Here is a 25932-nt window from a genome sequence, read left to right as displayed (position 1 = left end):
AAGATAAATAGCCAGCAAGTATTTGAGGACCTACAAGGTAATTTATTGATCCCTCTGGATACAATTAAAGTCCAGGCAGTCCTTATGTTCAAGGAGTTTGCAACCTAATAGAGGAATGAATAATTTGAGAAATACAATGGCAATGTATCAATCACTCCACGTCCTCTTTGATTCATTTGTAGCATGAGTGGGATTATATAGAGGAACCTTCTTGTGGAAGGAGGGTTGTAATTGAGGAGATGCTTCAGATTGAATCTGAAACAGAAGACAGATAAGGAGTTAGAGATATAAATCATATACCTGACAGAAGATCACAAGGATTCAGAGATTGAAGAGACCAGAGACTCAGTCCAGTTCCCTCCTCTCTTTATAGTTGAAGAAACTAAGGTTCAGTGAAATCAACTGACTTGCCCAAGGTCACACATGTAATGGGGGGATGAGACTTGAACCTAATCCAAAGGCAGTTCCTTGATGTCATCTTCATGGAGGCAACATAGTGTAGTAGAACAGGACTTCCACATTCTAGATATCTCCTGGAGCTAACAAAATTAGAACACTTAATAAGTTCCTGACTTGCCCTCATCTTTGAAACTATTGAAAAATGAATTGGGTTACTCTGGAAAGAAATCAGAAAAATATCTTCAAGCAAAGGCTGGATGACCATGTGTCAGGAAAATGTTAGAGAATATTTATGTTTGAAAAGAATTTGGTCTAAAAGGCCAAAAATATCAATATGATGGAATGAAAGGAAAAACTAAGAGACATCAGTAGAATATTGATATGGAAAGGCAGAGGGATGAAACTAGATGTTCATGAACCAATCTATGTCACAAGTGAAGGAGAGAACAGTTCAGAGGGCAAATGGGGGAAGAAGAGGTATGGAATCTACAGGACATATTGAGGAATCTAAGAGTCCAGTTGACTCCATTTAGGGATTATGAGAAGAAGTCAAGAAAGTCAGGAATACATCCGAGAGTACTTCCTCTTGAGACTGAGGGAGTAGGAGAAGAAGCAGCTTTCAGAGGAGAGAATTCCAAGAAATTTGGTTAAGGGAAGGTCATCATTCAGTTACTTTATTAAGGCCATGCTAGTTACCTCTCTCTGTTATCTTCAATTTGTCCTGTCAATATTTTGTTAGGGCAGTGGGGCAGGAGGTGGAAAAGTAGAAAGAGCCCTGGGTCTGGAGTCAAAAGATTTATCTTCTGAGTTCAAAACTGATCTCAGATACTTGCTAGTTTGTGACCCTAGACAAGTTACTTAAGCCTATTTACATTTCATCAACTGTAAAACTGAATTTGAGAAGGAAATGGCAAACTGCTCCAGTGTCTTTACCCAGAAATCCCCAAACAGGGTCATTGAGTTAGACACAACTGAACAACAACCAACATTAACATCATCAATGGGTTATAGGGGCAGGATGATACATAGGCTAATATTTTTCAAAAATTACGTATTCCTAATCTCAGGTGACCTAAATCACAAAGACTTCTTATTTAGGAAAGAGGTTCTCTTTTATCTATTGAGGAAAGTTCAGTATCATTACAAAAAAGCCTGGTGACCTGTTGAGTCCCTTTCTGGACTCCCTCAATCTTTCCCCAGGTGAGCATTGGAGGGGCGGGAGACAAGGGAGACAAGGGAGACAAGGATGACAAGGATGACAAGGATGACAAGGATGACAAGGATGACAAGGATGACAAGTTCTCCAAGATCCCCAAGTACTCCAAGGTCTCCATTTATTCACCAAAACACAAGTGCTTAAATATCCTTCCCAGTCTCTAATCCACTCTCACTCCAGTGGCACTTAGTAAAATAAGACTCTGGTGCTCAAGGACACCAGGTGATGATAGTTTACAATGCTCCCACACGAGTCCCTAACAGTGACCAATTCCATCACATTCTGTTTAATGCTTAAAATACACCACCCCAGAACAATATTCAAGAGAAATTGGAGGCCTACAATGAAAGAAGAGAGTATGAATTACACTAGTCTGTGTCATTAGCCACGTCCTCCTGCCCTACTTCATACATTCCAACAACTTAACCCAACACGAAGACATCTGGGTGACTGAGGAACAACCCAAATTCCCCACAAATTCCAAGTCATCACAAATAGCTATTTTAAACTTACAAAATACTTCACTTCCTTATCTTAAAGTATAGCATAAGATTTTGCTGACTCCAGTCTGGTTTATTCACTGAGTTTTATTTGTTGATATATAGAGTCCATTCTTAAATAATGCTATGTTATTTGACACCAGATCAGAGGACTTCAAGGAAATACTGAAAGATGTATATATAAGGGGATATGCCGTTGTCCACCCTACTTTTTAAAATGCACCTCCATTTTATGTGACTATCAAGATGAGTATTTCTCAAATACAACCAAGAACTTGTAACTGTTAAAACTATAACAGTATGAGACAGAAAGGGAAAAGATAGGAAAAGAAAACTGTATTAAGCAAGGATGGGGATTTATGAGTCATGAAAAAGTCTGATCATATGAAAAGGTGATAGCTTTTAAAACTGCTTTGATCAGTAGACTAAAAGGTGACTTAATCCATAGAAAAGCAGAGGTTTCAGGTATGATTCCTGGGAAATCTAGTACTGGCTCATGTAGAAAGAACCTTATGTCAAAAAAACAATAGTGAGGTCTTTCTTTACAATAACTACCAAAAGACTCTTCACAACTAAATAAAATTTCTAGTTCAATGAATAATAATGTAAAAAAAGCAAGGCTTCATCCTCACTACACATTATATTCTTGTAAATATTGTTCAGTCTCAATCATTTCTGATAAATCAGGGTTGCAATGATCTCCAAAGACACTCTGGAAAACAAGCTAATATCCTCAGAAACAAGTTATATATACATATATATATCTTAACCATTAAATGTTTACTAAGAGGAGAATATACAGATCACTTGATTTTTGATGTCAGTTCTTGAATGTTTCAATTGGTCAGAAAAATGACCAAGACTATAGATTCTATAGATTGTATTGGGCAGTCCAATAGAGCACCTAGAGTCAAGAAGACCCAAGTTCAAATGCAGCCTCAGACATTTACTAGGGAAGAGGTTCTCTTTTTGTTACTTGTTGTCTCAGTACAAAGAACACCTGTGACTAATTCCATCAAATTCTATTTAATGTATGAAAATGCCGGTACGATACTCTAGAGAAAGTATAGACTGTGTGATCCTGGGCAAGTCACTTAACCTCATTTTCCTCATCTGTAAAATGAACTAGAAAAAGAAAATGCAAATCACTCCAACATCTTTTCCAAGAAAACCCCAAATAGGAGCCACATTGGGCATGACTGAAAAATAACTGAATAATAACATAAGATTCTGTTTTACATTTCAATCAAGTTGACAATGCATTATAGGATCATAGATTCAGATCTGAGAGAAATCTTCAAGATCATGGAACCCAAACTGCCTCATTTTACAGATAAGGAAACTGAGGCACACAGAAGTACATGACTTGCCTGATATAGCAAAACTAACAAAAACAAGATTTAAATCCAGGAAATAGGGGCAAAGGGTCATTTAATCTGAAGCTAAAAGGAACTCAACTCACATAAGTTAGCTCATTCATTTTACAAATAAGAAAACCATGGCCCAGAGAAATAATATGACTTACCCAAAATCAAGTAGGATTTGAACCCAAGTTTTCTGACATCAAATCTAGTTTATCTCCACTGTACTCCCTGGAAAATCATTAACACTAATAGAAGCCTTGTTTTGGCACAAGGATAGGAATAGGCAAAAGATCTGTGACTTTGTCAAGGAAGGGAGATAGTAATATGCCTTCCAAATCATTTGAAATCATTTCAGTTAAATTGAATAGACTCCCTCTATCAGGCAAATTTAGAAACTGTAACTGTCAATCCTAGATTCCTTCTTTCAGACTGACATTTTTAACAGGTTATAGTTTAGCATTGGGACATAGTTAGCATTTTCCTCTTCTTATTCTTTCTTTAAATTAAAAAGCAAACCTAAATTCCACATCCAAATTCTGTAAAAGACAAAGAATCAAAAATGAGGACCCAGAAAATCAAATACATAGTCAAGGTATGAAAGCTAGCATTTGACACTAATGAGGATTCCAATTCACATCACCCCAACACAGAGGAGGCAGATGGCCAGATAAGAGTAGCCAAGAAATTAAAAAATTAGGTATTTGTGGGTCCAAAGTGAGTGCCAGGAATTAGTAGGATGTTTGTTTGTACATCTCCTTAGTTCCTGCATCTTTCCATTGTCATTATAACTGGATGGGATACTGGGTTTTGTTGTTGCATGATTCAAGTGATGTGTACACCTGAATTTCCTGTTTGGCAATCTCTGAACAGGGAGGCCCAGAATACCTACAAAAGCATCTATCTCTCTTTTACCCATAGGCAAAATATTTCTGGGGCAAGGTTGGAGTTAAGTAGTAGAATGGTAAAATCCCTTCTAGTGAGTTCCTTTAGCTGCTCCCATTCTCATTTGAAAACTCCATTTGAGCAAATTGAGCCACCTTTGCTTAACACTCAGTTAATTTTCTCTTTAAACAAAAAAGATAAAGTTTTGAGGGGGGATAGAAATTAAAGGAATTAGGAGAGAGAATTGTATGATAAAGAGAACTTATATGGAAACACATAATTGTAGCGATAAGAGGAAAAGGAAAAGAACATTATTCATTGTGATTTACAATGATCTTCTTCAGATAGTATTTGAAAAGCTGGTTCTTTCCCAAGTATTTTTGTGCTTAATATGACTAGCACACAAATTGGAATCTTATTGATAGACTGATTTGCCTAAATCCTAGAAATCAATGTTTTCTTCTTTTAATTGGACCTTTAAGCCCTTTCACAATGAAGTTTCTGTACTGAATGTACTTAAGTTCATAGTACTGAATGGCCAAAAATAAAGAAAACATAAGGTCCAGTTATTTTTTTAAAAGGTTTCTTTCTATTTTTCAAAGACAGATTCTCATTGGAAAGAAATCTCCGAATTGTCAAATAAGTAAGTATAAGGAGGTATTGTGTTGTAGTATAGTCCGGGGACCTGAATTCAAATCTTCATGGCTATTTACTACAATTACCACCTTTGACAAATCTATTTCTCTGGTCCTTGGTTCTGTGAAATGAAAGGGAAGAGACAAATGACCTTATTGGCCCTTTATTTCTTTTTTTTTTTTAGGGTTTTGCAAGGCAATGGGGTTAAGTGACTTGCCCAAGGCCACGCAGCTAGGTGATTATTGAGAGTCTGAGGCCACACTTGAATTCAGGTACTCCTGACTCCAGGGCCGGTGTTGTATCCACTGCACCACCTAGCCGCCCCCTGACCCTTTTCATTTCTAGATCTATGCATCAAGGTCTTGTATAGCAAGTGTGTCCAACCCAAGACCTGAGGGCTGCATTCGACCCTAAAACCATTCATGTGGTATTATTACATTTTATTATTATATTTATTGGTAATATGGGTTATATTTAATTTTATGTGTGACCCTTGACATGTTTTTGTTGAGCAATGAAGTCCAGAAGAGCTAAAAGGTTGGCCATCCATGATGTATAATAAATCCAAGGCACTATGAAGAGAAATTCCATTGCCTTTCTGCCCTTGTTCATTTAGTCATCTTCTTTGTGAGCACACTAGAAAATTATGTAGCTGGAGAAAGTCAGAAGACATCCTCACTGTTATTTAAATTACATCTGAGCAGATTACTCAGTCAATCAGTAACTGAAGCAGTACCCTGATGGAAGCTTCTTGAGCCAACTTGGATGTACTCAGAGACAAATATTCCTGCAAGGCCAAGATCAATTCCAGGACATTGGCTAATTAATTATAAAAGTCCTTTCAAAACAAATTTAACTCTGACAATTCATTCTTCTGTTCCTGCCCAAAAGTAGAAACAAAACTAAAACAGAGCAGAGAGGAAGCAGGCAACAGGGGTAAAAACTATGGAGTTTCTTTTGTTTTGCTTACTTTGCCATCCCTTTCTTCCTGCAATATTATTCTTTCTTCATAAACAACAATGATCTTTTAAAAATCCAAGTCAGCCCAATAATGGATTTGGAAAGAGGAGATGGTCTGTTTCAATACTACCTCTGACTTCTTTCATGATTATAGATCAGAAGAGACTTTTCCTCTTGATCCTTTGGGCTAATGCTTAAAGAAAAAAACTAGTTCTTTCTGGTATTGTCTAGGTCATTAATTACTCATCATCTCAAGGGTCTATTAGAATGATAGCCGCCTTGAAGGTTAGGAACCAATTTATAGATTTTATAGTCCATGGGGTCTTAACCGTTGTGGTGTTATGCTCCCTTTGGCAGTCTGGTAAAGCCTAGAGGTCCTTTTTCAGAAGAACATTTTTAAATGTGGAAGACTTCACCATATAATTCTTCTTTCAAATATAACTGGTGAAAATGCATATGATATGGACCATTACAATGACTATTATGCTCTAGTACTACTCTGATGCTTGATCACATTGCACAATTGATCCTGGATGCTTGAAGGGCAAGGCGTAGGAGGCATATACTCTAACATATCCCACCACACTGGAAAACTCTATGCCAGAAACCCATGGCTACGTTCATCACTGGATGGCTTGGCTAACATGTGATCAATTAGATTAGTCATAGAAATGGATTAACCCCTATGTAAAAGCATGAAAGAGTTCCGATGTGAATAAAAATGCTCATCTTTCAAATACTGGGAATACAAAAATAGCATTAGATGATGAGTGTTCACTTTCCCCTTGTTCTCACATCTCCTATTCCTACTTCCTTCTGCAATAAGAATAGGAGGATTATATGCTGATGCAAAAAGAAGTTAACAGAACCAGGAAAAAATTTTATACAGAACAACAACATTTCAAAGTCAAATAATTTCAAAAGAATTAAGAATTCTGATCAATGCAATGATCATTCAGAATTCCAGAAGACTCATGAAGAAACATAATCCTTACTGTCTACCAGAAAGAACCAGATTCAAGAGGCAGAATGAGACAGGCCTTTTTGGTTATGGACAATATGAGAGAATATTTTATTGTCTGAGCTTATTTGCCACAATAGCTTTGTTCTTTTTTTAAAATGGAGATTGAGAAGGGAAAATAAATGTTTGTTAATTTTATATTAATGAAAACAAGAAACTCAAACCATCTCATGGCAGAAACCCAAGGAAATCTATCTGTCTTCATGTTCACTCAGGCCTAGAGGAATCAGAGATGCTCTTGATGATTAAGAGTGAGAATTAGCTAAATAGACTAAAAGTACCAGCAAAAAGATCAAAATAATTGATTCTAGATCTTAGACTTGGGAAGGATTTCAAAAGGTCAGTTGCGCCAGATCTCTAATGTCAAATCAAACCTGGTGATTGGAGCTGGAAGAGAAGATAACCAAAGACCAGAAGATGCTGTCAACATTCTTTCCATGAACATTTATTTAGTATAGGGCAGCTAGGAGGTACAGGAAGTGGATGCCAGGCCTGAAGTCAGGAAGATTCCTCTTCCTGAGTTCAAATCTGGCCTCAGACACTTAGTAACTGTGTAACCCTAGGCAAAGCACCTCCTCCTGTCTCAGTTTCCTCCTCTGTAAAATGGCAAACCATTGAAGTACCTCTGCCAAGAAAACCCCCAAGTCAGACATGATTCAACAACAGCAACTAAGTTCTGAATAGCAGCAAATAAAATAGCAAAAATGAAAAAAGATAACAACCACAAACAAGATCCTAAGAGAGACAGAACATTTAGATCAGATAGAGATCTTTCATTTATGGATCTTAACGTTTAACTAGCTTGACTAAGATCTAGAAACTAGTGGGGGGGGGGGGAAGCCAGGCTTGAACCCAGATCTCATGACTCCTATCCTGGTCTTCTTTAGAGAACAGGTCCCCCAGCTCAGTCAGCTCTGAGAGGCAGAACTATCTTCTAGATCTCTGAGAATGACTTGCTGAACTTATCAATTGAAAGAAAAGATCAAACCCTGGCCATTGCTTGGACTTTACAGGAGCATGAATTGTTAGGGAAATTACATTTTTCTATTGCATGAGACACCCCAAATAGGAATGACTTCCTTCTGGGTGGGCCTGAATGGGCAAAGATATGTAAAGTAGGAAGAATAGCTAACAAGGGTACTTTGAAGTTTGAAAGTGCATTTGTATAGCTTACCTCCCTCATAACAATCCTGCATGCATCCTCAATTCCACTGCTGTCTCTCGGTCTCTGTCTATCTCTTTATCTCTGTCCCTTTCTCATTCTCTGTCTCCCTCTGTCTCTTGGTCTGTGTCTTTTTTGCATGTCTGCCTCTCTCTGTCTCTATCTCTGAACTCTCTATTTTTTGTCTCTGTCTGTCTATGTCTTTGCCTCTGTCTGTATCTCTGTCTGTCTGTCTCTCAGTCTGTCTCACTTCAGCCTCTCCCTTCCTACTGCCTTCAAATAAGGTCAGACATCCCTTATCTTTAAAAAAAACTTCACTGACTTTAGTATCCCCTCAAGCTATAGCCCTATATATCTTTTCCTCTTTCTCAAACTTCTTGGAAAGCCTGCACTTCTCCTCCAACCCTTTGCACCCAGGGCTCTGGCCTCATCCCTCAACTGAAAGTCTTCTCTCCAAAGTTCCCAGACATTTCTTAGCAGTTTTGCCCAGTTTTCTTTCTTCTAGCTACACCGCTAATTATCCTCTTCTTCCTGGGTTTTTGCAACACCCTGGTTCTGATTATTTCTTCTCTATGTGGCTGGCTCATCATCCCCATCATGCTGCCTACCTGTGGGTACCACAGATGTGTCCAGGCATCTGTCCCAGACCCTCTTCTCTTCTGTCTCTACAATCCCTTGGTAGCCTCATCAGTTTCTGAGGGTTCACCACTGCTTCAGTCACTAGGTCAGCTGGAAGATCATGTCCTTCCTATTCTTTTTGCTTTAAAAATTAGAATAATGAGGGCCAGACAGTCATTTCCCAAGGATCCTTTAGAATCAGAATGGGATGATACCTCTGGTCTTCTGATTCCCAACCAAAAAAAAAAAAAAACCAAACAAACAAACCACTTCCCTGGGATTTTTTTTTTCACTGAGTTTTGACAGAAGTGGGTCCTACTTTCTGGCAAAAACTATAACTGCCTCTATCATGAAAATGGCTTCACTTTGCACCTCTATGAGGATCAAAATTTTTAAACAGAGACAGATGGTTCTCTTTTCCCAAGTCTTCTTCCAAAAAAGAAGATGGTGCATTCTCAGTTTCCATAATTTCAGCCATTCTAACTTTTCCCAATTTCTCAGCAGTTCCATATTCACTGATCTACCTTCAAGTTTTCTTTCCTTGCACTCTCATAATGTTGCTTTTTAAGAAAAAATTATTTACGGTAATGGAGTTAAGTGACAAGCCCAAGGTCACACATTATTAGGCAATTATTAAGTGTCTGAGACCAGATATGAACTCAGGACTAGTGCTCTATCCACTGCTCCTATAATGTCTCCTTTAAAGAGATATAAAGACAAACAAAGAGGCCTGGATGAAGAAAACTTTTTTAATGAAAATAAATGGAAATTGAGAGGATATTTAGGCTGGGTTTAACTGGGTATTGTATTTTCATTAAAATTACCAGAAGTTCTTAAGTTTTACAAGCTCAAAAATTACATCTTATATATTCTCCTAGGATAATTGTGGTCTAACAAATTATTAACTCATAACAACAAATTCCTCTGTTACCATAGATGTGGCATGGTGGGAGGGGCGGGGGGGGGGGTAGGAAAAGGGAGGAAGGGTAAGTGAGCTGTGGGAACCAGAAAGAAGAAATAGTTTCCAATGGCTTTAAAGAAGGCATTAGTCTTGCTCTCCTTGTGAGCTTTCCTATATTACAAAGAAACAGAAGAACATACATTCCTGGGTTGGTATCGCTTAAACTTTGACTTTTTTTTTATTGTGGTTCTACCATATTGGAATGAAGGTGAACAAGAGCTGCGAGACCTCTGGATATTCCAAAGAGTGGTTTTTCACTGTGTCTGTGTTTACATTTCTCTGCAATTTGTGTCCCTTGAAAGGGACTTTTATATCTTTTGTTTCTGTGAGTGCCTTAAGGAGTAGAATACACCCAAGAGCTGAGAAAGGACAATGATCACAAATTCAATTTAACCCTTATTTCAAAAGTCTCTCTAAAAGAGCAATAGAGAACATCACTTTGTCTTTAAAACAACAACAACAAAAAAAACAGTTACACTTGTAGCTACCATTCTATGAGGTGTTTCTCACTATGTAATCAGGAAAACTGTGGGAGTTTAACTTTCCTCTAGAAGGATCTATGAGATAAAACTAGGGAGAAGGAAGACAAAAAGAAGGTGGGGAGAAAGGTCTTGTTAAAAGTATCTCAAGGGTCATTTTATGATGAAATAAAGAGAAATTTATGAAGAGTGGAGAGTTTGAGAAAAACTCAAGAGATTATTTTCTTGCTATTTCTAGAAGAGAAAAACTGAGAAAACACACAGAGAAAGAACATGGTGCTCTCTTTATTTATAAAACTATTATAATCTTAATCTTATCAAGCAATGAAGAGGATTCTTATGAAGATACTTTACTTGTTATCTTAGGTGAATTAAATGGTGTGATACTGTTTTCAAAAATAAAGTTATCTATAATTACAGTCAGGTTTAAAGTGACTGATTTTTCTCAGAGCTAACATATTATAAATAATTAAAGTTATTATCAATAATTATCTAATTATTGGTTTCATTGATTCATATAGTCAGTCATTTTAATATTTAACTTTAGAAGATGAAGGGATTTAAAAGATAAAGAAATGGGTAACCACTTTTGGAAAAGAACATTTCCTCAGTTTGTCAAATAAGTAATATTTGATGAACTGAGTTGAGGGCTCTGTATTTAGTAAGTGAGGGATAGGTTGAATTTATAGTATTCCATGAGGAAATATCTAAACATAACCCTGGATTACTTTACAGCTGAGAATAATGAGATTAAATATGGAAACAGAATCAGCAGCTGAATCTTTAAGAAGATACATTCTCAATCCCTCCCCATTTTCTTGGGTATGTCTATGTCAGGGATCACAGGATTCTGACATGAGAGAATTTATAGATCAAAATACTGGTGAATCAATTTATGCTTCAATTTTAAAAAATTATTAAGTGTATATTCCAAAAATATATACCTCCAAGTCAACCAGATATCTGTGGCAGGTCATCGAAGCATTGAGGAATGAATTTTGAGGTGCATGGGAAAGTTAATTAATGGATTCAAATGCAGCCTTAGACACTTATTAGCTAGTCACTTAACCCTCTTTGCCTCAGTTTCCTCAGCTGTAAAATGGGCTGAAAACAAACCACTCTAGTATCTTTACCAAGAAAATCCTAAATGTGGTCACAAAGAGTCAAATATGGCCAAAGAACTGAACAGCAACTGCAAACAATTCAAAAAACTTTCATTAAGTATTTACTACATGTTAGGAAGTAGATGGGGATAGAAAATAGACGTTTCCTTAATGAAAATAAGGCCAGGTCAAAGGGAAAGGGATGACCTTAAAATATAATTATCAAAAGCTTGCAGTATCCTCATAAGTCAATCTTTTCTACTAAATCATCAAGCCAACCAGAATCCATTAGATCTTCTCCCTAATCAGTATTGTGTAATAGGAAAAGAATGATCTATTCTCAGTATCCAATTCTCCTCAATTTCCTGACAACTATCAGTGTTCCATCTGCATTCATTATTTCAACATCTCCCTTCTTCATTTCAACAATCTTTTATAATATGATAATTCCCAAATTTATGCTTGAGCATTTTTTTCACATTTTAAGATGACTGCTTCCTAAGGCTATCTAGGAAAACTAACATGTCCTTAAATTATGTTGTAAGATGAGTAATTTATGGGAAATTTCCACATAGGCAAGAAGTTCTCTTTCTTTTGACATTCTGGCAAAGTCTATGGATTCCTTCTCAGAATCATGTTTTTTAAAAAAGCATAAAATAGGATCATAAAGGAAACTAACTTCATTTAAATATAGTAGTCAAAAAATTTAAGTTCAGATTTTTCCCAATCTACATACAAATTATTTCAATGTTATACTATAAACAATTCTAGCCATCAAATGTAGAATTGTGTCTGTCAGTTTAATCTATCAATTAACAATTTTTAACATTTATACAAAATAAATGGGATGGATAATGATTCATTCTAGTTAAGAGAAAAAAATGAATACAGTTACAAAGCAATCAAAAAGCAAAGCCATTTTGTAACATTTTGTAGTTCAGTTATTTCTGTTATATCCAACCCTTCATGATCCCATTTGGGGTTTTCTTGGCAATGATACTGGAATGGGTTGTCATGTTCTTCTCCAGTTCATTTGACAAATGAGGAAACTGAGGTAAACATGATTCAGTGACTTGGCTTCAGTCCTACAGCTAGAAAGTGTGAAGAGTCTGAGGCCAGATTGCTCCTGACTCCAGGTACAGTGGGTGGAATCAGAAACTTTTCTTGGGGCATAAAGAGAGCACCAAGCCTGGAGTCAGGAGAACCTGAGTTCAAATCCAGCCTCAGATACCTACTAACTGTGTGACCTAGGGCAAGTCATTTAACCCTGATTGTCCCCCGTCCTGGGCCATCTCCAGTCATCTTGATTCATATCTAAGTCACTAGATCCACATGGTTCTGGAGTATAAAATGAGAATGGTGACTTAGCAGAGCTCCTTCTCTCTCAGATTCCATTCATGTCCTTGTCATGGCATCCTGTCTCTGATGTCATGGCCTTCTTCAAGAATGAAGAACAAACAATAATGAATACTTTCATAAAATAAAGAGTCCTAGGAAGAGAGAGGTCAGCATCAGCCAGTAGCCAGAGGAGGGGATACTTGGTTTGATGCTCAAAGATGAGAAGACTTAAGCCAAGAGGAAGAAGCAGGACACCACAGAGAGGAGGAAAGGAGGATCAAAAAGAAGAAAGCTAGGATGAGGATGGGCCATCCCTGGAACAGGGAGGAGCAGCCTGGCTGGCTAGAACAGAGAGTGGGGAAGATAAGTCAGAAAGGTTGCCTGAGATCAAATTACTGAACGATTTTGAAAAACAGGTAGGATTTTGACCTTAATAAGCTAGCCAACAGGGAGAATTTTATAATTTTACCAGAGGAGTAACTTAGTGAAAGTGATAGCTTAGGAAGATTAGGCTGGCAAGAGTGTAGATGCCACTGGATGAGGAAAAACTGATGCTGGAAGGATGTTGCAACAATCCAGGTGTGTGGTGATGAAAGTCTCAACCAAAGTGAATGAAGTAACAATAGAACAGAAGACATAAAATAGAAAATCCTGTTTTTCCTCAGAGGCAGTGATAATTAGGGTCAAGAAGTTCTAAGTTCAACTGAGTTACACACATGTATTAGCTGGGTGACCCTGAGCAAATCACTTAACTGCTACCTACCTCTGTTTCTCCCTCTGTAAAATGGGAATTTTAATAGCATCTACATCCTAAGGTTGTTAGGAGGATAAAGTGAGATGAAATTTATTAAGGTTTTGCACACCTTAATGACAAATTTTATTATTTCTTTTTCTTTATCTGATACCCATTGGGGACACCCAACCCATGAATTCCAAGGATTTCAAAACCAACTTAATTATGTCTTTGAAATCACTGGCAAATCACTATCCTATACCCCATGTCTCCCTTTTTCCTTCCCATGCCTTTCAGTTCTCTTTTGTGTGTTGTCTTCCCCTGTTAGAATGTAAGCTCCTTGAGGGCAGGACCTGGCCTTCTTTTTCCTCTTAGTTGGATCCCCAGGACTTGGTAAGAGTTTAATAAAAGTTTGTTTCTGTCCCTCTCTCTTTCCTACTAAAAATAGAGGCTTTGAAAAAATTGCCTTTTCCCCTAATGTGACAAAAGTGCAAGTTGTAGAAAAAGGAAAAAGAGACCTAATACTTAGAATTTTATTGATTCATTCTTTAAATCCTTTTCTAGCTTATCTAGGTAGGAAATTGTCCCCACTTATGGTTATAAAAAGAGAGATTATGTATTGAAATGGCTAGGAAGCCCTCCTTCAAGCTTACCTTCAATACATACTGGACAACTTAATCTCTTTAAGACTCTAACTGACCCTCAACAACTTACTTAACCTCTTCAAGATAGTAGACTGAAAAAATGGGAAAGAAAAGGACCTAATCTTCCTTAGTGGCGGCAATTTCTCACCTAGAGTTCCCTTCATTGATGACATAACAGCTTCAGACCAAAATATAAATGTAATAAAGCATAAAGGTCATCTAGGTGGCACAGTGGATAGAGTCCTGCTCTCAGAGTCAGGAAGACTTATCTTTGTAAATTCAAGTTCAGTTTCCTTACTGGCTGTTTGATCCTGGGAAAGTCCCTACTTGCCTCATCTGTAAAATGAGCTAGAGAAGGAAATGGCAAATCATTCCAATATCTTTGTGAGGAAAACCCCAAATGGGGTCACAAAGAGTTGGAGATGCCTGAACAATATCAATACCAACAAATAAATGGATATCATTAAGATCTAATTTTTCCCATAGACCAATCCACTGTTAGAAGTCCACATGATTTTAATTGATTTTTTTTGCCTTATGTTGCCAGAGCTTAGCATGCTGGATACTTAATAAATACTAGATAACTGATTGCTGGTATATTTTTCTCTCAATAGGAAAAAAGCCAAAGGCTTTTCTTTATTTCTATTCTAATATTATTATATGCCCCCAATATTAAATGAAGATTATGTTAATTAGGCTCATTTATCTAACATTAGACTATCTGACATTCTTAACTATTAAAAGACTGGAACTGTCATCCTAAAATAACACAAGGACCTTTCATTGGAGTTCTTTCTAAGGAAAGTGAAAGTGTTTGTCCAATATGGTTCTTTGTCTTGTCTCCCCTGCCTACAAAATGATGGGAATTCATAAATACATACTAATTTATGAGAGGTTTAAGAATATATAATATATATATATATGTATGTATGTATAATTCCTGACTTACCTGGTCCTTTTCTGGTTTGTCAGAAATGTCATTCAAACTTGAGGAAGTCAGATTCCTAGGAGTCATGGCTGGACTACCTAGAAGGAGAGATAAGGTTGGGCACTAGTTAAAACATCTTTTATAAAACATATTGAAAGACAAATACTATAAATATGCATTATGAATACTATGATATGATGATGGTAATAATGATGATGAGGATGATTTTAGTGATGATAAGGTTTGCCCAAAATGGCATTCCAGATGCTTTGATCATTGGCTATATAGAATATGGTGATGCGAGGGGTTGAGAAATCCATATCATCCCATTGATACCATGACACAAAGTGTCAAGTTAAAAAAATGTTGAACAGTTAGCGAAGTTCATTTGGTTTTATTTTACATTTTTGCTTATCCCCATTATTTACCTCATATGTTCAGTTAGCTAGCAAATTTAATCAACTTTTCTTTGCAACCTTTCTTTTCATCTTTACAGTCACTCCTCCTTCTCCCTCAGTTGTGTTTCTGGCCACATCTTACCTGATGATGTAAAAGGTTTATAGTGACATAGTATTTTCCAGGAGGTAAATACAAATAATTAATTTTTCAACCATATCAATTCATCATGTTTTGGTGAAAGAAACACTCAACCCGGTTAACATAAGGACCCTTTGAAACACCGAAAATATTACATATAGCAACCCAGCTTGTTTCCAACCCCCATACTCTATTTCTTGTGGTCTTCACAGCAATCCTATAGTATAGGTGATAAAAGAATTCTTTCTATTTTGTATAGGATGAAAATACCATAGAGATTTTGACTGTTTAGGGCCAAATCAGTTTGCAAATGTCACCACTAAGACTTCCTTTTATGGCACTTAACTACATTTCTCTTGAGACAAAAAAGCTTGTATTGACTTTTTTATCTTGGTCGTGTATTCCTTTCAATATCATTGATGAAGTTGCCTTCTCAGAATGTATCATGTTGTCGTTTGTCCTTCATTCCCAGAGAAGACCATAACATCAGAAAGGAGATGCCAAGACAAGCATACGAATTGGACTTGAGTGAGGGGGAGCTCTTCAAGGTCACAGACTCACTTTCTGCTCTAGAGCCATCTGGGTCCAATGGCCAGAGATGAATCAGGATGATAGAAGATGGCCCTGGATCAGGATAAATGACTTGTCCAGTGTGACATAGCTAGTGGGTGTCATGTGTCTGAGGTCAGTTTTGCACTCAAGTCTTCCTGACCCCAGAACTAGCACTCTAGTCATCACTCCATCCAACCTCCTCTTTCCTATATTATGTATTACAGAGTATAATATGGATCCTAGAGAGTCAGTGTGATAAAGTAGTAAGGACACTAACTTTGGAGTCAGGAAAATCTGAGTTCAAATTGTGCTGCACATGCTGTAGGACCCTGAACAACTTGCTTAAAATTCTCTGTGACTCAATTCCTTCATTTGTAAAATTATACACTTGGATTCAATGACTTCTAAGGTTCTTTCCAAGTCTAAATCTGTGGTTCTTAAGAACCTCATTCTCACATTCAAAGAAAACACTTTAAGAAGTTTATCCCAGGCTTCCTTCCTCTCCCTTTCTTCTCTTCTCTGCTCACTTATTTGGGTAATAATAATAAAACCAAGAACAACAACAATGATAAAACCAGGTTGTTGTGAGGAACAAATGAGATAATTACAAAGCATTTAAGGTCTATGCCTTACACACAGGAGATATTACAGAAATATTGTTATTCTTTTTTTAGGGTTTTTTTTTTTTTAGCAAGGCAATGGGGTTAAGTGGCTTGCCCAAAGCCACACGGCTAGGTAATTATTAAGTGTCTGAGGTCAGATTTGAACTCAAGTTCTCCTGACTCCAGGGCTGGTGCTCTATCCACTGCACCACCTAGCTGCCCCTTTTGTTATTCTTATAACTTACATTTATATGGTGCTTTAATGTTCACAACATGCTTTACAAATATCATCTTATTCAATCCTTTTTAAAACAGCCTTGGAAGATTAAGTGCTATTGCTATTATTCCTATCTTTACCGAAGAGGAAAATAACAGAGAGACATGAAATGACTTAACCCAAAGTCACACCTAAAAAAGTATCTTTTGTTAGATTTGAATTCAGGTTCTCCTAAGTCTAGGTCCAGTACTCCAGTCAGTGTACTACCTAGATCTAGGTATAAAATAGATAATTACAAGATTGAAATATGTCTTTATACTAGAGCAGTTGGAGCCAAAAGGATTTGATGGACCTCCATTAAATGACATTCCTTCAATTAAAAAAAAAAGCTTAAAATGGAAGAGAACTTTCAATAGGAGGTGAGTTAAGAGCATTCTAGATACCTGACTGTGAATCCTTAGATCATGTTAATCAATAAAGTATTGGACTTCAATTCTGCAAACAAGACTAAAATATTTAGGCTTACCAAGCAAAAGAATAACTTTTTCAATTTGGGGAATTTACTCTGTCCCCTACCTCCCTACTCAATACACATATGAGGTGCTGACTAATGCATTCATGATTAATCCCAATGATCCAACCCAGGCTGGCATTCCAAACAAGAGGTCAAAGGCTGCAAAGTTAGAACATCATTTTGCATTGGCTTCTAGGTAATTCTTCAAGTTAAAGACCTAAGTTTTTTCAAGGTGAAACTCATTCTTTTATTGCACAAATGAAAAGTGTCTCTTTAGCCCAACAAATCTTTATGGATTTACTGCAAAAACAGTAAATTCCTCATTTGCTAAAGAATATGGCGATCCGAGTTTATAAAAGTTAATTGTTAAAGATAATACTGTATGCCCTTATGTATTGACAGAGTAAACATTGAACTCTCTTGTAAAGTTATCATCTGGCATTTTAAAATAAATTTTTATCTTAGGAAAAAAATAAAATGTAAAAAAGTCCAGTAACTGGTGGGAATACTTGAGTTCCACACTAGCACTCATTGGTTTCAGACTGATACTTAACACTGAAACTATGGACATTTGGGACAGAGATAGGGACTGTGGAATATTGCAGATGAACTGAAAAATGAAATATTTCAGTAATCATGTAATTTGTTGGGTTAAAGTCATCTTTAATCTTGAAGCTGTCTTTCCCTTTTTTTTATAATGAAGGATGCCCAAAACACTCATGGGCAGGCAAAAGGACGATTAACAAGATCCCAGTGGGTAGGTATCTTTCTTCCTCTTCTCTACCTCTGAAATAAGAAGCTTCTTTCAGTTTGAGGACTGGGACCAATCCTGATTGTTGCCACCAAAGGGAACTGGAGATGGGAGAGGCTGAGGTCAGGCCTGAACAGGGCTTGGCTGGAAATGAGAAGGTCTGAAGATCGTTCACCCTCCTGCATTCCCCACTTAGAACCCTCACTGCAAGAGTTGGTCCCAAGTGACTCCCAAGGAGTCAAAGCCTTCCCTTGATCTTCCCAAGGACTTTGGGAAAAGTAGAACTGGCCAATTCCTCAGATATCTCCGAAGGAAAAATAAGAAGGTTTCGGAGGGGGGTGATCACTTTTCATTTCATGAACCATGTGATTTCAGAGAAGAAGAGGAGGAGGAGGAAGAGGAGGAGGAAGGGGAGGAAGAAGAGAAGGGAGAAGAGCAGCAGCAGGAGGAGGGAGGAGGAGCAGGAGGAGGAGGAAGTAGAAGAGCTAATATTTATTTAGCATTTTTAGACTTGCAAAACACTTTGTGTCTGTCTGTCTGTCTCTGTCTCTCTGTCTGTCTCTCTGTCTGTCTCTCTGTCTGTCTCTCTCTCTCTCTCTCTCTCTCTATATATATACATACACACACACACACACACACACACACACACACACACATACATATCCAAGGCAAGACATTGTTCCATTTCTGATCAGGACTAGCTTACCCCTCCTTAGACCCTTATTGGGCCCTTTATTTCTGGGGTCTCACACTATTAGTGCCACACATCATCTGGCCCTTATTCCTCCTGTAACGGTCCACTGGCCTCAGCCTCTGTAAGCCAGACCCTGATTCTTTCTTCCTCAGACCAGGGAGGGCTCCTTTCTTGCCAGTCCCTTCTGAGCCTGAGGTTTGGAACAAGATGCTTGCACAAGGACATTCGGATGATCTCCCTTGCTAGTTAATTAAAGTGACAACCTGTTTTCTTTAGGCTTGCAGAGTCACACACAATCAGGTGGAGGCTTCCTCTGCCTCTCTAGTATTCCAGTGTCACCTGGGAAACCTGCCAAATGAACACCCTGGCCAAATTCCCCTCACCACACTTTCTCAACATGCCAATAACCAGACCACATGGAAGGGCAAACTTTTTCTTAAAGATGGTAGAGCAGATAGAGCCCCAGATCTGGAATAAGGGAAAAACCTGAATTTAAATCCAACATGAGATAACTGACACCATCAGTCCCACATGGGGAAGGCACCTGATATCTATGTTTCCTCATCTCTAAAATGGGGAAAGAACAGCCTCTACCTCACAGGTTTGTTGTGAGAAACAAATAAGTTCACACATAAAGAGCCTTGCAAACCTTAAAGTTATTAGCGATTGTTATTATTTCTAACTTCTTTTATCTGCTCAGGAACATGATATAGAAGAAAAGCCTCTTCTCTCTCTCTCTCTCTCTCTCTCTCTCTCTCTCTCTCTCTCTCTCTCTCACACACACACACACACACACACACAACCCTAATGAGTCAGATTCACAGACTATTAGGACCTTAAAGACTAGTCCAAAATCCTTCATGTTTCATTTCAGGAAAGTCTAGTCTAGGGATATAAATCAGACTCCAGACATAGATTCCAAGCTCAGTGTTTTTTCCACTATATTTCATTGTTGCTAGACAGGTAATTATTATCCCTGTTTCATAAATGGAGAGCCTGAGACCAGGGGAATGATTAGAGACTTAAGTGCCTTCAGAGGACTAGTTCTCTCCTCCAATGGCCTTATCATGGATTGGGGGATGCTAGGCTAAGAGAGGGGAAATGACAAACTTAAGGTCTCACAGATCTAACTCACAGTAGAACAGGACTAAGACCTCAGCTCCCAACTCCTAACCTGATGCTCCTTCAACTCAACTGCTGCTTTGCTCGATATCTAGCCAATAGTTGTGCCAGAGCTAGACTAGAACCCAAGGCCAAGAGCTTCGGAGAGATTTAGTTCCTTTGGTTCCAAGTGTTCAGCCTCCAGTCAGTTGATTCTTTCCATTGAGATATTTATCCAAGATGGACTCACTAGACCCTGCCTTGGCACATCTTCGAAATACTCCCTTACATAACAAAAATAGAAACGAAGAGAAGTCAGACCGAAACCCAGGGCTTGATCATCCACTTCTAGCAACCTGATCAAAGGAGAAAGGAGTTAAGATTCTAAGTCAAGTTATAGCCAGTTGCTACAAACTGCTGTGTAGCATTTCTTTAACATTTTAAATTTTTTTAAAAAATTATTGATCTTTTTTCACACCACCTTCCTTTCTAAGTATATCCCTCTTCCACACCCACAGAGCAATACCCAGAAGAATTTTTTTTGGAGAAAAATAAAAATCAGCTCAGCAAAACCTTCCAGAAAAATCGATGGAATCTGACAGTATGTGCAATGTTCTACAACTCATCCTTGTCCTCCCCAGATCCTCCCTATGCCCCCACCATCCCTAAAAAGAAAGGAGGGAGATTTATTTCTTGTTTCTCCTTCCTAGTCAAGCTGGACCCATAGCAAAGCACCCCATTTCTTCTCTGTCCATCCTTTGAATGTTCATTTTTGACTTTGGGCACATTATTTTTCTAATTCTTCTCACTCTACCTTGCATCTAGTGTCTTGTAGTCTTTGTGAGTCATCATTTCTGAGCAATAGGTTCAGCTACTTTGGGAAAGCTACTTTGTCTACAGGGATCTGACAGAGACTCATTGGGAGAGCTCCTAGCATTCAAGAATGGCCAGAAGTTGATTGAAAAAATCACTGATTTCTTTTCAGAGCTATTTCTAAAGGGAGCATCTTTGGGAGCTCCCTGAAGGAGAAGGGGAATCCATACTGCATCAGTTTTAACATCTGAGGCAATATTCTATTCACATAAAGGAAAAAGTACTTTCATTTAATAATAATTTTAAAAAACTTGGCTGTTTGCAATATTATGTATCTCAAACCCATTTTCACACACACAATAGATATGTGTGAGTATGCAATTATTTGCTCTTGTACAGATGAGGAAATTGAGTCTTAGAGAAGTCTCTTAGCAGGATCATTCAGTTAATATATCTTACAGTCAGGATTTGAATTTCCAACCCAACTGACTTTAAACAGAGCTGTGCCACAGAGATTTTAGTTCCCCCAAAATGATAGCTTCATTTTTAGCTATATTTTTCAAGTCTGTTTTTTTAATTATAAAAAAACTCTGAGAAATGTAATTTTTTCAACTTTTCACTTTTTTATTAATATCTTTTGTTTTTATATCTTCTACTTACATCAATAAAATCTCCTTCCCCATTCAGGGAAGCCTGGAGGGATTGGCATGAACTGATGCTGAGTGAGATGAGCAGAACCAGAAAAACACTGTACACCCTAACAGCAACATGGGAGTGATGATCAACATTGATGGACTTGCTCATTCCATCAGTGCAACAATCAGGGACAATTTTGGGCTGTCTGCAATGGAGAATACCATCTGTATCCAGATAAAGAGCCATGGAGTTTGAACAAAATTCAAGGAGTATTCCCTTTAATTTAGGGGGAAAAAAGCATATCTTATTGTCTGATCTTGTTACCTCTTATACTTTCTGTTTCTTCCTTAAGGATGTGATTTCTCTCTCATCACACTCAATTTGGATCAATGTACAACATGGAAACAAAGTAAAGACTGACAGATTGCTTTCCATGGGGGATGGGGTAGGGGAGGGAAGTAAGATTGGGAGAAAAAATTGTAAAACTCAAATAAAATCTTTAATAAAAAAATATTTCCTTCCCCAAGAGCCAGATTAAACAAAAAATAAAAAACTTCAGTGTTCAATGAAACTAAAAAAATAGATAAGTTCAGCATTCTATGCAATATTTCAAACTCATAGTCCCCCAATTTCAGTAAAGAAGTCATATTTCTTTGGACAATGAAAGTTGGTAATTGTAATTTGATAACCTTCAGTTTTAAATGTTGCTGCTGTCATTGTTTCTATTACTATTGTTTATACTGTGATCCTAGTTCTGCCCTTTTAATTTTTGCATTAGTTCATATAATTCTTATTCTTCTTTTCTCTAGTTTCCTGTTTACAGTTTCTAATGATGTAGTCAGACTTCACTGCATTGAGAAATTCATAATTTTGTTAGCCCTTCCTCAATAGAGATGCATGAAAATATCCATTCTATGGCCTTTATTACTACAAAAAATCCTGTTATAAATATGTCAGTGCTTGTTACATTTTCTCTTTTTAGCATTAACTTCCCTGTGGTTCTGGTCAAAAGATAGGGATACTTTAGACACTTTGGGGTAAAATTCCAAACTGCTCACCAGAATAGACAAATTCACAGCTCTACCAACAGTGTTCCAGTCTGATCTAAGTCCTTCATATTGACCATTCCTACTTTTTATCTTTTTTTATAATTTGTGCAAATAGGTCATTACCTCAGCATTGTTTTGAATTGCATTTCTCCTTTTTGTGATGTAAAACAGTCTTCAATATGATTGTTAATAGTTTCCAATTCTTTGGGGAACTATTTTTTTATATCCAGATACTTTTTACACATATACTTCATTAAATAAAGACCCTGTAAAGACTATTCCCATACTCAAACTCTTCCATTCTTTTGTAAATTGAACTAATTTTTGTACAAATTCTTTTCAATTGCATATAACTGCAATGACCATCTCTATCCTTAGCTTGATTAAGAATCCTTCCCTTAGGAGCAGCTAGGTGGTGCAGTGGATAGAGCACCAGCCCTGGAGTCAGGAGTACCTGAGTTCAAATCTGACCTCAGACACTTAATAATTACCTAGCTGTGTGTCCTAGGGTAAGGCACTTAACCCCATTGCCTTGCAAAAATCTAAAATAAAATATCTAAAAAAAAAAAGAATCCTTCCCTTAATCTTAGCTGTATGTTATCTGATCTGATTATATTCAAATTTAAAATATAAATATTTATATATGTGCATATATATATATATATATATATATATATATATATACATACACATATATTTTTGAGCTTATTGTATTATATGGTATAGGAGGATGAACTAATTTCTACCAAACTTCTTTCTGGTTTTCCCATTAATTCTTATGAAGTAGGAGGTTCTTCCCTAGGTAATTTAGGTTCCTTATCTAATTCCATCTTAGAATTCACACAAATGCTTTACAACAAGCTTTGTACAGAGGAAACTTGTGTTCCCCCTTATCCCACTCCCCCTACCAAAAGAAATATTTAGCTCTCAGAGTATTATCAGAGTAAGACCAGAAATTTCAGAATTAGAAAGGCCATTTAGCCCCCTCATTGATACAGATAAAGAGCTGAGACCCAGAATGCTGTGAACCAGCCAAGGTCACAAAAGATAGAGCCAGTAAGTGAACCCAGATCCTCGTCTTCCAGACCCAACCCTCTTTTCCCTTAACTAGCCCATTTCTCATAAATTCTCATATTGCTCTTTTCAAGCCATAGGAAAAGTAATTTATGAGCATGAAATTCCAAGCATCCAGACCACTCAAAACCAATTTCATCTTCAAAGTAACAACTTGGCAGGTACACATTGTCTCAGAGAAAAAATATTTGCTGTGCAAATTTTGAAATCATTTTTCTGTAGCACACATGTAGCGATTGATAAATCTGACAAACAGTTTGCAATCTCTTCTATTAAATGCACTGAAAGAGATGGAAAGAACTTGCAACACAGGATGTTTTTCAAGATGAGGTATATTTAAATGTAATTATGTAAATGATATAAATGTATACAAGCCAGGTATCTATGTAAATGAACCGTAAGTTGCACTCAAAACAGATGGCTCAGTCTAAAGGAATTAAAGGGGATATGGCATAGCAGAACAGAAGCCATTAACATTGTGTGACAATGGTATCACCTCTGAGATTTCATGGACATCACAAAATTCAGTCACCAATAATCAGGATTCCAAAATAAAATCAAAATAGTACTTAAAGATTTCTAAACTGTGTTATAAAAGATAAATGAACAGATTAAGTGAGCAGTCTAGGAAGAATAAGAACTAATCAACCTCTATAAACCCATCTCCTGCATCTGGGCATTTCCATTTGCTGTGTCCCAGCCCTAGAATGCCTGTCTCATCTCTGTCTCGTGGCTTCCCTGGTTCCCTCCAAGTCTCAAAGTCCTACCTTCAAGAAACATTTCTCATTCCTCCTCAATCTTAGTGCTTCTGGGATGTTTTTGTATATTGTCTCCCCATTAAACTCTGAGCTACTTGAGAGTAGGGACTGTTTTTTTTCCCCTTTCTTCAAATCCTGAGCACTTACTACACACAGTATCAGATGTATAGCAAATGTTTAATATTTGTTAACTTGAGGATGGATGTAATATATGATTGGAAAATCATTTGCCTCCCCTGTCAAAATGGTTTAGACCAGTATCTTGAACCATCTGCTTAATCAACTTAATCTAAAAAGTCCCATTTTTAATGGAGAAAAAAAATAAGGGGATATTTTTCACAACTATAGCTAAGGGAAGACTGTTTAACAAAATAAAGGCAAGAAGAGATCATAAAATACTTTTTAGAAATATTTTTCATTTCACAAATTATAAAGTTTTTGCCTGAACAAAATAAATGCAGCTATGATAAGAAGTTCAGTAGAAGAAAGGGAATATATTTGTATCAATTAACTATAACTGATAAAATTCAAGTTATATAGGAAATTAACACAAACATCAAGTATTATAAGGCTAAAGAATGTAAAGAACTGACATACTAACAACATGAGAGACTATTTCAAATGACTAATAATAATAATAATAATAATAATCAGAATCAGAATTTGGAAAGTAAAATGCTAAGGTCCATGGGATCGCAAAGAGTCAGGCACAACTGAACAAAAAAAAATAAAAATTCTGAGGTTCCCTTTCATGTTTTACTCTCCAAATTGGCAAAACTGAAAGAGATAGAAATAAGGGCTATGGGAAGACAGGCACACTTGTGCGTTAATGATGTTAGGGCTATGAATGGAATTTTGTTTTAAAAAGTTATTAAATAATTTATACTTTTGATGCAGAGGTTTCACTTATGATTAATAAGAAAGGTATTATATATCAAAATATTCATAGCAACTCTTTTTGAGTAACCAAAAATTGAAAACAAAGTACAAAAAATTAGTACAAAAAATTAGTTAATTGGGGAATGGTTAAATATTACTGAGTCATAATAAAAATGAATATGAAGAATCTACTAAAGCATGAAAACAGATTACTGATGGGAGGAAGTAATTAAACTAGGAAAATGATGTAAACAATGACTAAGTTGACATAAACAGAAAGAACAGAAAAAAAGAAAGACACTGAATGCTGTGTAATTTAAATGACCAAGCTTTGCCTGGGAGAAGGGATGAGAAAATGTTACCTCCCAACCTGGAAAGACTTGTGTGAAGTGATGTAGAATGAAGAGAATAGAACAAGATACTGGTTATACTGAAAGACTTGGGAATTTGGATCAGTGTAATGACCAACCAGAATTACAATGATGAAATGTGATACCCACTTCCTGATGCAGAGGTGAAAGACTCAAAGTGCAGAATGAGATGTTCTAGAGAGAGAAAGTAGAGCAGGGAGAGAGAGAAGAGAGAGATATAGAAAAAATAACAGAGACAGAGAGGGGACAGATAGAGATAAAGAGATTGATAGATGGTAAACTAATAAACAAATGAACAGATGGTCATGGCTAATGCAGAAATTTGTTTTGCTAGATTCTACTTGTTTGTAACAGTGGGTTTTTTTTCTTTTGTTCTCTAAAACAGAGGATGGGATGCAGTAAGAGAGAGAAGGCAGAATTTTGCTAATGGAAAAAAATGA

The 25932-nt window shown here is 36.9% G+C and overlaps 1 protein-coding gene across 8 annotated transcripts in view; it reads right to left on the bottom strand.

The window, feature by feature from the left end:
• SLC4A4 (solute carrier family 4 member 4) overlaps window positions 1-25932 on the bottom strand; it is a 401810-nt gene that overhangs the window by 147574 nt on the left and 228304 nt on the right. For all 8 annotated transcript variants that reach the window (XM_074228425.1, XM_074228424.1, XM_074228430.1 and 5 more), the window contains one exon: window positions 14966-15042. In XM_074228425.1, coding sequence (XP_074084526.1) covers window positions 14966-15042 — 77 coding nt within the window. The remainder of the gene's footprint in view (window positions 1-14965; window positions 15043-25932) is intronic.

Source organism: Macrotis lagotis, chromosome 3, assembly GCF_037893015.1.
Source record: "Macrotis lagotis isolate mMagLag1 chromosome 3, bilby.v1.9.chrom.fasta, whole genome shotgun sequence".
Taxonomy (NCBI): Eukaryota; Metazoa; Chordata; class Mammalia; order Peramelemorphia; family Peramelidae; genus Macrotis; species Macrotis lagotis.
The sequence above is the reverse complement of the archived record's forward strand: the minus strand, read 5'-3'. Positions and strand labels throughout refer to the sequence as shown.